The sequence below is a fragment of the Puma concolor genome, chromosome E3, assembly GCF_028749965.1.
Source record: "Puma concolor isolate L17-30 chromosome E3, mPumCon1.1.hap2, whole genome shotgun sequence".
NCBI lineage: Eukaryota > Metazoa > Chordata > Mammalia > Carnivora > Felidae > Puma > Puma concolor.
The window spans coordinates 39,239,536-39,255,433 of record NC_141682.1 but is presented as its reverse complement, the minus strand read 5'-3'; the positions used below and the strand labels follow the sequence as shown (position 1 = coordinate 39,255,433).

Here is a 15,898-nt window from a genome sequence, read left to right as displayed (position 1 = left end):
CTGGCTAGTAGAGAACTCTGAAGTTTCTTCACTTATGCTATTTGCTTGTTTTTAATTTTCCCCTTAGTTAATTCTATCTGAAAAGATTACCCTCCTTCCTTCTTCATTCCACCTACCATTCACCAAACCATATCCTTAACTTTCTTTGCCAAAGGCTAATTCTGTTCAAAAGCTGGTCCTCAGAATTAACAGCTGTGTGCTCTTTGCTGGAATGCACAAAATTTGGCCTGAAGGAGCCTGAATAAATTGTCACCGGGGGCTGCCTGAGCATCAACTCCACAAGTGTTGGTTGCCTCCAACCCTGGATGTCAAGCCAAATTTTCTGCTCCATCTTATCTCTGCCACTTGCTATCCAAGAGCCTATGGTTCAACGCGCACAAGACAGCCCGCTCTAGGGTGCAGGTGAGCACAGGCTTTCTCGTGGACGTGACTTAAGAGAAGGCACTGATCGGGGCGCTTGGGTGGCGCAGTCGGTTAAGCGTCTGACTTCAGCCAGGTCAAGATCTCACGGTCCGTGAGTTCGAGCCCCGCGTCGGGCTCTGGGCTGATGGCTCAGAGCCTGGAGCCTGTTTCCGATTCTGTGTCTCCCTCTCTCTCTGCCCCTCCCCCGTTCATGCTCTGTCTCTCTCTGTCCCAAAAATAAATAAAAACGTTGAAAAAAAAAATTAAAAAAAAAAAAAAAAAAAAGAGAAGGCACTGAGCTGTCAGCTCCAGGCTAGCTCTACAAGTGGCAAGGGTGCGAGCTGAGGTGGGAACAAGCTGTCCAAGCTGTCAGGCAAAACAAGCAGTGCACCTGAGCAAGCAAACTGCACCTAAAACTGGCACCTGGCTCTTACATGCCAGTGGGCAGGGAGCTAGGGGCCCAGACTGCCAGTTTGGGCTAGCCGTGGGCAAAGGCTAAAAGCAGAGTGCCTCAGCGCCACCCCTCCCCCATCAATTTGAGGAATGGCCCCAGCAGGAGGCCAGACAAGAACTCTTCGAAGTGCTACCTATTAGCACTTGGGGAAGGTCTTGGTCACTGGCGCCAGTGGGGAATTATCTGCTTGAATGCTCATCAACAGATCTCTCCCCCAGCTGCTCCCTGAGCCTCAAAAGTTGGCTTGGGAGGAAAGTCTTGTTTTATTTCTGCATCTAACAACGTGAAAGCTACCGGACACTCCCTTTGTAAAAACATGATCTGTCAATCTAGAGGACTAAGCGCCCTGTTTTATCTTCCTAATATTTAAGAAGGGAAAATTAGACATTGTAGACATCTTCTGACAGTTTCACCTTCTATATTTATGATTCTCTATGACAGGAAAAAACAGCAGTTCCAGATAATCAATCCTCCTCATTCTTTTGGCTCGTGGCCCTCGGCAGAACAGAACAGCCAGCACCCCTTTGGGCCCAGTGGTTTGTCCCAGATGGTGTGAAAGGATAAATCTTCCTGTCACTTTGTACCACACTATTTCATCTTGTCTTTAATAATAACTGTCTCTCACTTTTTGGATCATTTCCAAAATCCTATCTTTCAACCTTCTCTCTCAGTGACTGGCCACCCTGTCTAAAAGTACACACACACACACACACACACACACACACACACACACTCCATATCCTCCTTTTCGCTTTATGTGTTTTCCTTAAAACTTAACACGAAAGAAATGTTTTACTTATTTGCTTACTGTCTGACTGCCCCGTTAGAACAGAAGCACCAGGAGGGCAGGAATTTTTGTCTGTTTTGTTCACTGCTGTATCCCCAGCACCTAGAACTGTGCCCAGCACAAAATAACTTATTTGCTGAATGAATGAACATGCCAGGGATTCCTGGCCTGTTTCATATTCTACAACTCAATTTTTCATTCTCCATTCATTCCACAGAAACTTCAAAGGTCTCACTCATTTCTGACTCCAAACAGTCCCCAGGTCAACTCCAAAAACCTGAAACGCCACTTCCCATTCAAATAATCCAGACTCTCATCTCCTAAATTGTCTGTTTAAAATGTTCTACCAAGTTCATCCTATTACTGAACATATCTGTTCACCACCTCCACTGCCACTGTCGCTACCTTGGTTAAGGCTACTATCCACCCTGCCTGGGACTTACTGAAACAACGCCCTAATCTCCCATCTCATACTTTCCAACCTACATTCCCTAGAACTGAAGGAGTAAGCTTTCTAAACTTGCAAATTAGATCACCTAAACCTCCTACCTAAAGCCTATCAGTGGCTCCCCTTGACCTACAGGATCTTATACACACTCCTTCCCATGTGACCCAAAGCCTTCCTTGTCCTAACGAACTACTGTACTTACAAATGCTCAACCCACCAAGAAACACAATCCTAAGCCTTTGCCCATGCCACTCCCACTCCACTGAATGTTCTTTTATCCACCTGGAGAGCCACCGCTCAGTCTCAAGCCCCACCTCAGTAGGTACACCTCCATGTAGTGCACACTCTATATTTAGAACTGTAAGCTTCCTGAGGTCAGGAACTATCGTGACTTCATCTGTGCATCCACAGCATGGGACATAAGAGCATAAAGAGTTTCAAGGAGTGGATATGCAGAAATAATCAAAGTCCACCCTTCCACAAACCCTTTCAGATAAATTACAGACCAGTAGCTACTTTTCACACTGCTAGTTTTGGAGTGTCCCATTCACCGATGTTCATTTCTACAGAGTCCTCTACTGGGTATTTTTAACCCCATTATAAAAACAGGGGAGCAGAGATAAAGGTTAATGCCCAACATTGTAGAGAAAATATCTGCCACAAACTACAAGACAGGCTAAAAGAAATTGTATTTGGGGTGCCTGGATGGCTCAGTCGGTTAAGCGTCTGACTTTGGCTCAGGTCATGATCTCTAGGCTCACGGGTTCAAGTCCCACCTCGGGCTCTGTGCTCAGAGCCTGGAGCCTGCTTCAAGTGCTGTGTCTCCCCCTCTCTCTGCTCCTCCCCCATTCATGCTCTATGTCTCTCTCTGTCTCTCAAAAATAAATAAAAGTAAAATAAATAAATAAATAAATAAATAAATAAATAAATAAATAAGAAATTGTATTTTATTTATTTTATTTTGTTTAAAAATAGAGGAGAGCATGAACGCAGTCCCTCACTACCACAAATTATGCAGTCAAGTTTCCCACATTTGCGGAAATCGAAGGGGTCAGCACATCCGGAGTGCAATGGGTAAATCTCATCCTGGAAAAACCAACTTCATGATCATGGTATCTCCCTTGTCAGCTAAGTATAGAAATTTTAAATATATAACTTTAACCTCATATATAAAAAAGGTTTTCTACAAACTGTGCTATCTTCTCAATTTAGCACATTTGTACAATGACAGGAGAACACTGCAGCTTCAAAAACAGACAGGAAGTTGTGTAGACATCCTATATTACTGGAGTCCTGTCCACAAAGGTTTCCAAAATGAGCTGAATAAAACAAAAATCATGGTCTCAGGGAAACAGTTAGAGGAGGGAATACCATATGAAAATATCACTGTTTTAACTAAGACTTCCATCTTTCCCTACCTCCCATCCAGGAGTGAAACTTTTCCCTATCAGTGTACAGAAATTGAAATAAAAAAATTAATTTACCAAATTTACACTATTTGAAGTTAAAAAAATTCAAGAAACCCATTCTACCATTTTTTGAGATCCTTGACTTATAAATTGAAAATAAAATTACCCATAAATTAACAAAAATGAGTACTGCCAAAAAGTCAGACTTGGCGGCTTCCAGACATACTTAATGATGACATCTGTTTTTATTTTTGATATTTAAGTAATAACACTGTTCAAACTACCACTTACAAAACTGCTATCGTTTTCATAATGTTGTACAGCACAACTCCATTCCCTGGAATCTGTCCCACAGCCCCTGAGGACAGAGCCTGCAACACTCAGACCCTAAAGATGTCCAAGCGTCGAGCAGGGATTACATCCACACCGCACTCCACTGGCATCTTTAGACTCTGAGAGCAGGAATCCCTCTCCTACAGGGAAAGACAACTGCCATGGCAGAATCTCTCAGGTAAACTGTGAAAAGTAGGGTCTAATCTCATCAGTGTAGGTAGCATTGAGAGCTCTCTAGACAAGAGGGAATCATCAGGTGAAAGTATTTCTCTAATATACCGATAAATTCTTCAACTCCTACAAAATTAATAGAATAAAGAAAAGTCAGAAGGATAAAGCACTCTTGCCAGTTTACAAGAGAATGACATGGAGAACTCTAATCACAAGCAGAGAAAGAAAACCACCTACTGTCTCTGATTGACACTATTGCTTCTCCCATCTCTGACTTGAGCTGTTACATCTCCCAAGGACTCTTTCCTGGAGCTTTTTACTGCATGATCACGCAACGTGTGGGCATCACAACACAAGAAGCTTTACACATACTTCCAAAATACAGGTTCTCCACAGCCCAGAGATCTTAGTAAAACATAAAGACTGTTTAAAAAAGGGAGGTGGGGGGCACCTGGGTGGCTCAGTCGGCTAAGCATCCGACTTCAGCTCAGGTCACGATCTCGCGGTCCTTGAGTTCGAGCCCCGTGTCAGGCTCTGTGCTGACCGCTCAGAGCCTGGAGCCTGTTTCGGATTCTGTGTCTCCCTCTCTCTCTGACCCTCCCCCGTTCATGCTCTGTCTCTCTCTGTCTCAAAAATAAATAAACGTTAAAAAAAAATTTTTTTTAATAAAATTAAATTAAAAAATAAAATAAAATAAAATAAATAAATAAATAAAAAAGGGAGGTGGATGTGGGAGTTAGGTGTTTCGAATCCTCACTTTCGGTCCCACTTGCTTATAAATCACTTCCCAGGTGTAAACAAAATTTTTGTCCTATGTGAAGATAATAAAAATTAAAAAGCCCATTGAAAATAACAAGAATAACAGTACAAGCTTCAGACAGAGACAGGGACCAGGTACAAATCGGGAGGGGTTGGGGATGGCAGGGTTCTAAACACTGCTCTGGGCGTATTTCTAAAATGCTGTGGTCTATACGGTAAGACAAACACCATGATCAAAATGAAAGTTGAAGGCTGAAAATACATTTTTTAAAATGAGACTAAGGCAAAAGCAGTGTGCACTTGGGGGGGTATATAATTCTATCTAATTCTCAAGAGTCATGCAGGGCTAGGCCAACTTCCTTATTCCAGCAAAGTGAGGCCTCAAGGCGAGAAAGGTTTTATTCTTCACATCTTACACGTTTTGAAGGGACTGGGAGGCAATCAATGAACATAGACAATCTATTAAAGTACTTCCAAGTTCGGTCTGCTGAAGGGCTCCGAGAGCCTCTTACACTCATAGGACCTGCCCACACAATTTCAGAAACAGTAACAGCTGACTGGCAGGATACCCATTTCCAAAGTTGTCCTTCCTCCTAAAGGTCTCATCTAGGTCAGCACTGCCACAGTGTGAACAGATCTGTGATATTTGACTCACCAGAGGAAAAGTCTCACCAGCCCTGAGATGCCCCCATGGTGAGGTGTCCTGAGACAACTGATCTGCCTCCAGATACTGACACTAGAAAAAGATTGTTTGGTTTTTATTTTCCCCAACACAAACAGGACCGGGGAGGAAGAGGACAAGGGAAAGAAATGCACATACCTTTCAACTGATCAGCAACAACGCTCTGGCCAAGCCGTTCAGTCACTCTCCCGTCTTCCATTTCGTACCGATCATCTAGGTATTTTGCAGTGGCCTCAGAAATGTGAACCTTGCCAGCAACTCCCAGCTGCTCCATGAGATTGGCCAAGTTCACATCATTGGACCACACATCGAATTTGAACCTCCTCATGCCCAAAATGCCACACAAGACGGTCCCCGTGTGAACCCCGACACGCATGTTCACCATCTCTTTCTTCTCCTGGCAGAACTGCTCGATGGCTCTGATCATGCCCAAGCCCATCTCAATGCAGCAGTAGGCATGGTCAGCCCGGGGCTCTGGACACCCTGCCACGCAATAGTAGCAGTCTCCCAGGGTGCTGATTTTCTCACACTTGGTCTCTTCACACAACCGGTCAAAGCGACCGAACAGATCGTTGAGGAGACCCACCAGGGCGTGAGCGGACTTATTGGCACTCATCTTGGTGAAGCCCACGATATCTGCAAATAAAATACTGACTTCATCGATCTGCTGCATTTTAAAAGGGCGGAACGCTATAGGGGCTTTCTGTATGGAAGACTTTTTCTTCCTGTTCTTGGGGCTGGAGGTGGCGTGCCTTTTGACAGAATTCTCGCTCTCCTCATCCCCCTGTTTCATCAAGTCATCAGCTATGATTCTTGGCATCACAGAATGAATCATCCTCTCTTTCAGGGCTTTTTCCACTTCCAGATCCTTTCCGTGCATAATTGACTGTCCCACCTTGAGAAAGGTGCTCCTGGATCTCACCTGGGACATGATAAAGAGGTGGATCCCAATGGCGTGAATGCAGACGTGGAGCAGGGCTCTGCTCAGCAGCTCCCAGTGTGGGGCCCCTGCTTCGGGTGGGGGAAAGCAGTCTTTGTCTCGGAAGTGATAGCCAAAGGTCTCAAAGAGAACAGAATAGGCCACTCCCAAACACAAGCTCAAGTACAAAGGTAAGTGCATGACGGTGTAGAGCAAAAAGAGCACTTCGATGCACATGGAAAAGCTCCCCACTTGAGACAAACAAGTGTCTGTGGGCTTGGTGGCGAGGGTGTGATTGGAGCTGTCAACACGTCCTGAGAGAGGCGTCAGAACCTGAAACTGGGCAGCCAGGGTCAGGGCAAACACCAGGAGGGTGAGAACCAGAGAGGTCCACACGTAATGCCGGGCATACACCTTGGTGAAGGTAAACAGAAAAAAGCCCCCACACACGACGAGGAAGCACAGAGCAGGGGCTACCATGACAATCAGTCGGGACCGCATGTGGACCCCAAAATAGATGCTCCACAGAAGGCAGGCGAAGCCGATGTAGAAGAGCGCATACCGGAAGCGGCGCTGGGTCTGCGGGAAGCAGCGCTCCATGCAAGCCTCCTCCAGGTTCACCGAGTCGAACTTGGGGTCCCACCACCGGCTGGAGGCCCTCTCGAACAGCTGGGGCAGCTTCTTCTGCCTGCGCAGGCGGCCTCCAGCGCCCACTCTCCGGGGGACGCCCGCCGAGTCCCCAGAGCTGCTACAGCTGGAGGAGATGCTGTACTTGCAGTGCTTGGGGTGGCTGTTGGAGGACAGCTGCTTGGGGTTGATTTTGACCCTCACGCTGTTGCTGTCTCCGCTGGAGTCACAGCTCACCTCCGTGCTGTGGTGCTGCAGCAGCTGCTGGTGGGGCGGGGAAGCCATGTTGCCGAGCGCTCAGGACCTTCCCGGCCGGGGTCACTGGTACCTGTCGGCGAGACGACCAGAGTTACACCGGCATTTATCCCTACACAGGCGCACACTCCCCTGAAGGCCACGAGCTCTGCCAGCGTGCTCGGTGGTGGCCCCGGCGGTCTCCTCGGAGAGGCACCATATGCTCACAAAAACTGCGGCTAACGTCTAACCGGGGCTCGCACCGTCCCGCCCCGAGGCCGCCCGCAACACTCGGGGAGGACCCGGCAGCCCCGGGCGGGCGGGGCGGCGGCGCCCCCCGAGCCCCCCGCGCCGCCCGCCCCGCGCACTCGCCTGCTCCGACCGCCGCGGCCCCGGACGCAAGTCCTGCCGAGCCCTCTCACGCCGCCGGCCGCTCTCGCCCGCGCCGCTCTCCCGCCGGCGGCGGCGGCGGCGGGCCCCTCATGCCGCGCGGCGCGGCGCCTCCCCTGCGTCAAAGGCCGGCGGCCCCGCGGGAGGCTGCGGGCCGGCTGCGAGCCCGCGGCGCTGCGGCCGTCCCCCGTCGGCGCGGCCCGTCTAGCGGGGCCTGCTCCCGGCCTCCGGGGCCGGCCCAGCGGGCGGGGATGCCCGGCGCCCCAGAGACGCCGGGCGCCGAGCGCAGGGCGCGGCGGGCGCGGGCCCCTCAGCCGGCCGCCCTGCGCGGCGCTGCGGCAGAGCCCGCTCCTGCGACGCCGAGCCGGGACGCCCGCCCGCCCACGCCCGGGGCGGCCTCCCGAACTAGCGACGCCGCCGCGGCCGCGGCCGCCGCCGTGCCCCGCGCTGCCGCTGCCTCATGTCGGAAGAGCCGCCACAGCCACAGCCGCCGCCGCCTCCGCCGCGGCCGCCACCATCTCCGGCCCCCTCCCCCTCCCGCTGTCACTGACAGACTCGCGCCCGCGCCGCCCCTCGCCCCGCCGCAGCGCGCACGCGCGGCCCTCGCACGCCGCCGCCGCCGCCGCCGCCGCCGCCGGGCTCAGGGCACGCGCACGGTGCGCGCGCCTGGCCGGCGGGGCTTACAAGGCGGGGGCGGGGCGGGCGCGCTGAGGCTCCGCCCTCCAAGTCCTCCGCCCTCCGCCCCTGGGACGACGCCGTGTCCGCGGGCTCTCCAGGGCTGCGGGACGTGCGGGGGCTGCGGAGGCGACGGGGTTCTGCTGCACCCGTTTTCCTCCCGGCTTGGGACCCCAGGTCCGCTGGACGAAAACCAGGGGCTCCTGCTAGTTAAGGAACGGCCGGGGTGCGACGTTTAGGAAATCAAAATGTTCGCCTCTCCGTCAGCACACCCTTTTGTATAAATGCAAGTTAGCAACTATTGCATTTGCCGAAAAGGAGGTACCCCTTCCTCTCTAAGCAATAAGCACGGGCCCCGGGGGCACGAGCCCCTCCTTTAGCTTGCTTTCCCGCAACCACTGCAGTCTGAACCCCAGGCTCTGGTGCTGGGGGAAGGGGGTTTCGGGCCTCGAGGGGGGGCCACCAACGGCTCGCTCTTCCAGCCCCAGAGACTTTCCTTTCCCCTGCTTGGGTCCTCTCCCCATCCTCAGCAACAACTGCTTTTACCCTCCCACAAATGAAACTTTCAAAGGAGTCAGCTAGCTACCCAAAGCGCAGAACTATGGTGGCCTCCATGAATATTACCGGCAAAGTGTAAATACAGTCCTGTACTCCCTAGTGCACCAGTCCTGCCCGCCCCCCACACTTAGTACCTGCTGTCAATCACAAGGGTTTCTCCTCCTTCCTTCCCTCACTTTCCAGGCCCAGCCCAGGGCCCACGCCAGGTTTCACAGTTGATTTAGAAAATAAAATGTGGTCTGTTCACATAATGGAATATTACTCATCCATAAAAAAGAATGAAGTACTGATCCATGCAGCAACCTGGATGAAATTTGAAAACATGATACTAAGTGAAGAAAAACCAGTCAGGAAAGGCCGCATATTGCATGATAGCATTTCCATGAAATGTCCAGAATAGGCAAATCCATAGGCAGAAAGCAGGTAGGTAGGTGATTGTCAGGAGCTGGTGGTGATGGGAATGGGGCTTGCCTGCTAATAGGGAAGGGGTTGCTTTTGAGGGTGATAGAAATGTTCTGGAACTAGATGGAGGTGGTGGGTACACAACACTGTCAAGGTACTAAATGCTCCTGAATTGTATGCTTTAAAACAGTTTGGTAAATATTATGTTTCATGTATTTTACCATGATAAAGATAAAAGAATAACAAAAGTAACACAACATCATGACTGTGATATTCCTGCCAAAAGGACATAACCTTGATCTAACCACCAGAAAACATCAGGCAAACCCACGTTGAGAAATATTTCTTCCAAGTAATTGGCCAGTAATCATCAAAAGTGTCAAGGTCATGAAAGTCAAAAGGTGAGGAACTGTCCCAAATTGGACTAAATGGAACATGGGGTCCTGGTATTGTGAATGTCATTGCATCATGCCCATGTTAATTTCCTGGGTTTGATCAGTGTACTCTGATTGCATACAGCGTTTACATTAGGGGAAGCCTGCTGAAGAGTAAAGGGGAACTCTCTAGTATTTTTGCAACTTTAAGTCTAAAATTGATTCAAAACAAAAAGTAAGAAAAAGTTAAAAATAAAACCTTTCTTGAGCATCAACAGTGTGCCAGACAACTCTGATGTATTCCATTTTTACAGATGAAGAAACAGATTCACAAGAGTGCGTTGCACAAGCCAGTAAAGTAAGATAATAATAGTAAACTTACCCTGACTGAACATGTCGTAAGGGCTAGAAACCACTGGATGCTTTCACTTGTGACCTATTTGGTCCTTACCGCAACCCTATGAGGTAGATGTTATTTCCCTATTTCAGAGATGTGAAACTGGGGACTGACGAGTGATGTGCCCACAGTCACACAGTCTAGGGACAGAGCTCAGACTCAAAACCGGGTCTGACCCCAGAGGCCATGGTGCTCTCAGTAGCCCTGGCACCACCCTCTGCAAGCCTCATGGTGGCCCTTTACCTGCCCCACCATCTCCCACACCAACACACCAAGCTGGAGAGGAAGCCCTTGGAGACCGTGCTGAAGGTTTACATTTCCCCCATTTAATGCAACCCTGCACTCCTCAATAATCTGAAAGATCTATGTGATTTTCCTCCCTTCCCCTAATCATCTCAGTCCACCCACCATTTTTGGTGACTTTGGCATTTGTAAATTAATTAGTCATGTCAGATTTTTAGATGCGGGCATGATTTTAGATCATGCCCACCTTCCTCCTTCTCTCCCGTATGTCTTCTGGGAGCATTTGGACAGCATTCTCTGTTGTTGAAGCCTGTATACTGCCAGAGCCTCCTTGATCTCTAGGTTAGGGTGTGAGTCATTCCATAAGCCCTTGGGATTGGGGATAATGTTCCCGACACTATGCATTAGGCCCTAGGTGTCCAAAGATACACTATCTGTGTCTTCAATGGGCTTATAGTAGCTGGGAAAGAAACTGGGAAAGGCTATGGGTTAAGAAAATGGAATCATTTTATGTGAGGGAGAACGCTACAAAAAAGGTTAATCATGCTCTCCTATGGGGCGCCTGGGTGGCGCAGTCGGATAAGCGTCCGACTTCAGCCAGGTCACGATCTCGCGGTCTGTGAGTTCGAGCCCCGCGTCAGGCTCTGGGCTGATGGCTCGGAGCCTGGAGCCTGTTTCCGATTCTGTGTCTCCCTCTCTCTCTGCCCCTCCCCCGTTCATGCTCTCTCTCTGTCCCAAAAATAAATAAACGTTGAAAAAAAAAAATTAATCATTCTCTCCTAAAACCTGCAGTAGAATTGCTGGAGAAGGGTGCCCGGGTAGCTCAGACAGTTAAGCATCCGACTTCGGCTCAGGTCATGATCTCATGGTTCATGGGTTCAGGCTCCGGTCGAGCTCTGTGCTGACAGCTCGGAGCCTGGAGCCTGCTTCAGATGTGTGTCTCCCTCTCTCTCTGCCCCTCCCCACTGGTGTCTCTCAAAAGTAAATAAATGTTTTAAAAGAGAGAGAGAGAGAGAATCACCAGAGAGCCCTGGGCCCCTTCTCCTCGACCCCCAGACAGCAGAATGCTGCTTAATACTCAGCAGATACAGGACAGATGCAACAGCTTTCTCAAACCGTCCAACCAACTTGCTGCCAGAGCTGTAGGGTTTTCTCTCTGTGATGCGCAGAGAACTTCCACCCAGATGCACTGTGAATCAGACCGTGTCCACACAAACTCTACCCGAGCTTTCGGCAAGTGTTGCCAGCCTCATCATATCACCCTCGCCCTCCCTCATACACACGTTCACCTGACCTTCGAGGGCGTCGGCTCCAAACTATCTCAAGCTGCACAGGGTGACAACATGCCTGGCCTTCGAAATAAACAGCACACGGACGGAGCTCTGGCCATTCTAGTCATGCTGGTCCCTGAGGCCTGAGCAGTGCCCACGTTATTTCTGGTTATCGGGTGGGCAATCATCTCAGAGAACCACCCACTGGAAGGTGGGATTCGTTGCTCTCACCCAGTCAAGCGTCCCAAGCCATAGTTAACAAGCTTTGAGTACTTTTTCTCTCCCGTGGTAAGGATGAGTGTGTAGGAACAGACCCACATTTTCTCCCTCCAGCCCACTGGCTGGCCTCCTCACGGGCAGAACGTCACATGTCCAGGCAAAGTAAAAGAAGGCTGATTAGGGAAGATCACCAAAATCTCTGGCAGGCTCTACTATAACCCAGGAGTCTTCAATCTAACCATCTATATCAACTCCAAATCCTGCCCTGCCTGGTGCATAGCTCAATAATGCCTACTGAGGGGTGCATGGATGGTTCAGTCAGTTGGGCATCTGACTCTTGATTTTGGCTCGGGTCATGGCCTCATGGTTCATGGGTTCGAGCCCCGCATCAGGCTCTTCAGTGTTAGTGTGGAGCCTGCTTGGGATTCTCTCTCTCTCTCTCTTAAAATAAATAAATAAACTTAAAAAAAAGCTTATGGAATGAATGCACATGGGAATTGTAAGAGAGGATGTGTGTGAAATAGTTAAGCTCTTGGTTGCTTTTAATAACCAAAATAAGTAATATTTGATGCAATGCTTGTGAGTTTAGAGCTCTCTCCACCTACATCTTAGAGTAGAGGCTCTGGCTGGAACCTAAAGCTGAAATATGTGATGGGCATATTTATGACCCCATGGGGCCAGGGAGAACCAGCCCAGGAGCAATCACATTTTCTAGTAGGGAGCTGGTTGGCTGACCCAACAAGGTTGATGAAGAGAGGATGGGGAATTCTGGGTAAAACCTGGTGAGTGTCACTCAGATTTGCAGCCTGGCCCAGCTCCTGCTGGACTGTCACTTCCATCCCATTTCATGGGCAACGCTAAGGAGACATGGAGTAGGTGTAAGAAAGACTGCCTGGGAGCTGTGCAGTGGATTGAAGAGCACCCCCGCCCCATTCGTGTCCATCCAGAATCTCAGACTATGACCTTATATTTGGAAATAGGTCTTAGCAGATGGAATTAGTTAAGATGAGGTGCTACTGGATTCAGATGGGCCCTAAATCCCGTGACTGGTGCCCAGGACACAGAGACACACAAGGAGAAGAAAGCCATGGGGAAGACGGAGGCAGAGATTGGAGACATGCGTCCACAAGCCAGGGAACCCCAAATGTTTCCAGGAGCCACAGAAGCTGGAAGAGACAGGAAGGAGCCTCCCTGAGCGCCTTCAGAGAGAGCTGACCCTGCTCATACGTTGAGTTCTGACTTCTGGCCTCCAGAACTGTGAGTAAATACAATGCTGGTGTTTGAAACCACCAAGTTTGTCGTGGCAGTCCCAGGAAACTCCTACAAAGTGTTTCATCACCTTCTGCAAGTGAGGGTGCAATGGGCACTCCAGGTGACCCCTCTGACAGTGCAGACACAGAAGATGAACGGCAGGAGGGACTCTGCCCGCTTCACAGCAGACTAGAGCAAACCTCTAACATCTTGAGAGCTGCAGAGCTGCAGGAGACCCCGAGGCCACACGGGGGGTGGAGGTCAGCCCTGACCAGTGAGGTAAGAAAGAGGAGGAATCCAGTCACTTCTGTTTAGAGAGTCTCTAGGAGCGCCTGGAGGGCTCAGTGGGTTAAGCGTCTGACTTCGACTCAGGTCGTGACCACACAGCTTGTGGGTTGGAGCCCTGAGTCAGGCTCTCAGGGCCTGGAGTCAGAGCCTGGAGCTCTGAGCACTCAGAGCCTGGAGTCTGCTTTCGATTCTGTGTCTCCCTCTCTCTCTGCCCCTCCCCTGCTCATGCTCTGTCTCTCTCTCAAAAATAAATAAAAACATTAAAAAAAAAAAAAAAACTGACCAGAAACTCAGGGCAGGTGGTAGGACTTGCCAAGAACAAGCTTCCCTTTTGCACTGTGCTTCTCAGCCCAGCCACTTGCTACAACCACTGGGATGCTTTGAACACTAATGACCTGACCCCAACCTCATAAATTCTGATGTAACCATTTGGGGATAGGAAGGAGTATAGGAGGGCATTTCAAACCTCCCCAGGCGATTCTTTTTTTTTTTTTAAGTTTTATTTTATTTATTTTTGAGACAGAGAGAGAGAGACAGTGCACATGAGTGGGGAGGGGCAGAGAGAGAGAGGGAGAGAGAGTCCCAATCCACAAATCGTGAGATCATGACCTGAGCCAAAATCAAGAGACCGGTGCTCAACCCACTGAGCCACCCAGGCACCCCCTCCCCAGGTGATTCTTTTTTTTTTTTTTTTTTAATTTTTTAAGTTTACTTATTTATTTTGAGAGACAGAGAAAGCAAGAGAGAGAGAAAGAGAAACAGAATCGCAAGCAAATTCCGCACCGTCAGCGTGGAGCCTGATGCAGGGCTCGAACTCATGAATCTCGGGGTCATGACCTGGGCCGAAACCAAGAGTCAGACAATTAACCGACTGAGCCACCCAGGCGCCTCCTCCCCAGGTGATTCTTATGATCATTTCCTGCCTTAGAATGTTGTAGTTGGGACATTTTGTGGGGGACCCCCTCCCATGTCAGCACTTCCAAGTGCCCTTCCCTGGATTAGTCAGATTTTCCAGAGAAGGCTCTTTAAGCCTGGCTTCCACTCAGCTGAGAAGCAACAACGGCAGGAAAACTGAGGATTCAGTATCTAAACCTTCCCTTAGCAAAACACTATTCAGGATGGTTCTGAGCTGTTGGACAGCTGCTGGCTTTTACTCAGGAGCCTTGCTAGGACAGTCATGTGCATGATGAACCCGCAAACTGTTAGCTTCATCCATCCGTATCTATCCTGGTGGATCCCCGTATACTCGGGTATATTTAGGCACACGATCCTATCAGATTCTTACTGACACTACTCAGAAAAGTTGTGAGCCAGACAAGTGTTACCACAATGCCAATAAATAACGATTGTTTTCCAACATAAACCATTCCAGGAGGAAGTGTCCAGTGCCATCTACAGTACTCAGTATGTGAGAAGCTCCATGCTGTTGAGTCCAGGCTGTAAGCAACCAGCACAGTGTTTCCTGGAGGAGGAATCTCTGGGATCTCTGTGCTGTTGTCATTTATGCTTCATGTTTCAACGCTTCACAACAAGGTCCTCACACAAGTCATGATAAAAACCCACCAGGCCTGTTTGAGAGAGACAAGCCTTTCTCACGTACAGTGAGCAGCACAGCCTGAAGAAGATTCTGCCATCTTTCCAAAGAGCGCTCTTGACTACAACTCTAACACATAAGACGCCTTTGGTTTTAAGAGTCTTGTTGCTTGGGGAGCCTGGGTGGCTGTCGGTTAAGCGTCTGACTTCGGCTCAGGTCATGATCTCGTGGTCCGTGAGTCTGAGGCCCCCATCAGGCTCTGTGCTGACAGCTCGGAGCCCGGAGCTGGCTTTGGATTCTGTGCCTCCCTCTCTCTCTGCCCCTCCCCCACTCACACTCTGTCTCTCTCAAAAAATAAACATTAAATTTTTTTTTTTTAAAGGGTCTTGGGGCTCATGATTTCTAAGAATAGTGTTATAATTTGGGGCAACATCCACATCCTCTCTTAGATGCAACTGTGAGACGGGGAGCCTGGAAAGAAGAGCCAGTGATCCCCACTTTGGTGTCTCTGCTGCCCTTCCCGCTCCCTGGGAGAGTGGTTAGGTATGGCGGGCAATTTGTATATTCCAGGCCAAATCATGCCCTCCCCCAAATTCATATGTTGAAGTCCAAACCTCCAGTTTCTTAGAATATGACTGCATTGGAAATAAGCTCCTGGAAGAGGTGATTAAGTTAAAATGAGGTCATTAGGGCGGGCCCTAACCCAGGATGACTGGCGTCCTCATCAGAAGAAGAAATCTGGACACTTACATGTACAGAGAAAGGTGATCTGAAGGGACACAAGAGGACAGCCGTCCACAAGCCCAGGAGAGGGGCTTCAGAAAAAACCAATGCCCCCAACACCTTGATCTTGGGTTCCCAGCCTCCAGAATGGGAAGAAAATAAATTTCTATTGTTTAAGCTGCCTGGTCTGTGGTACTTTGTTACGGCAGCCCTAGCCAACTAATACAGATGGTAAGTTTTTTAGATGTATTCCACCACAATGAATAATAATAATAATGATCGTTCATAAGCCTATCAATATACAAGCGGAATAAAACAACAAATCTATTTTAAATTTTCCACTGCCTC

At 49.4% G+C, this 15,898-nt stretch overlaps 1 protein-coding gene and 1 non-coding gene across 3 annotated transcripts in view; both read right to left on the bottom strand.

The window, feature by feature from the left end:
• ADCY9 (adenylate cyclase 9) overlaps positions 1-15,898 on the bottom strand; it is a 133,383-nt gene that overhangs the window by 114,872 nt on the left and 2,613 nt on the right. The window contains exons 1-2 of one of the 2 annotated variants that reach the window (XM_086692129.1): positions 7,598-8,173; positions 5,584-7,319 (exon numbers count right to left, since the gene is read on the bottom strand). In XM_086692129.1, coding sequence (XP_086548255.1) covers positions 5,584-7,276 — 1,693 coding nt within the window. In that variant the 5' untranslated portion in view covers positions 7,277-7,319; positions 7,598-8,173. Of the gene's footprint in view, positions 1-5,583; positions 7,320-7,597; positions 8,174-15,898 lie in introns of those variants that run through there. The other variant, XM_086692130.1, reaches the window with a different exon arrangement.
• Positions 3,064-3,227, bottom strand: LOC112853374 (U1 spliceosomal RNA). Its single transcript, XR_003222910.2, has one exon. It is a non-coding gene; the product is annotated as a U1 spliceosomal RNA (small nuclear RNA).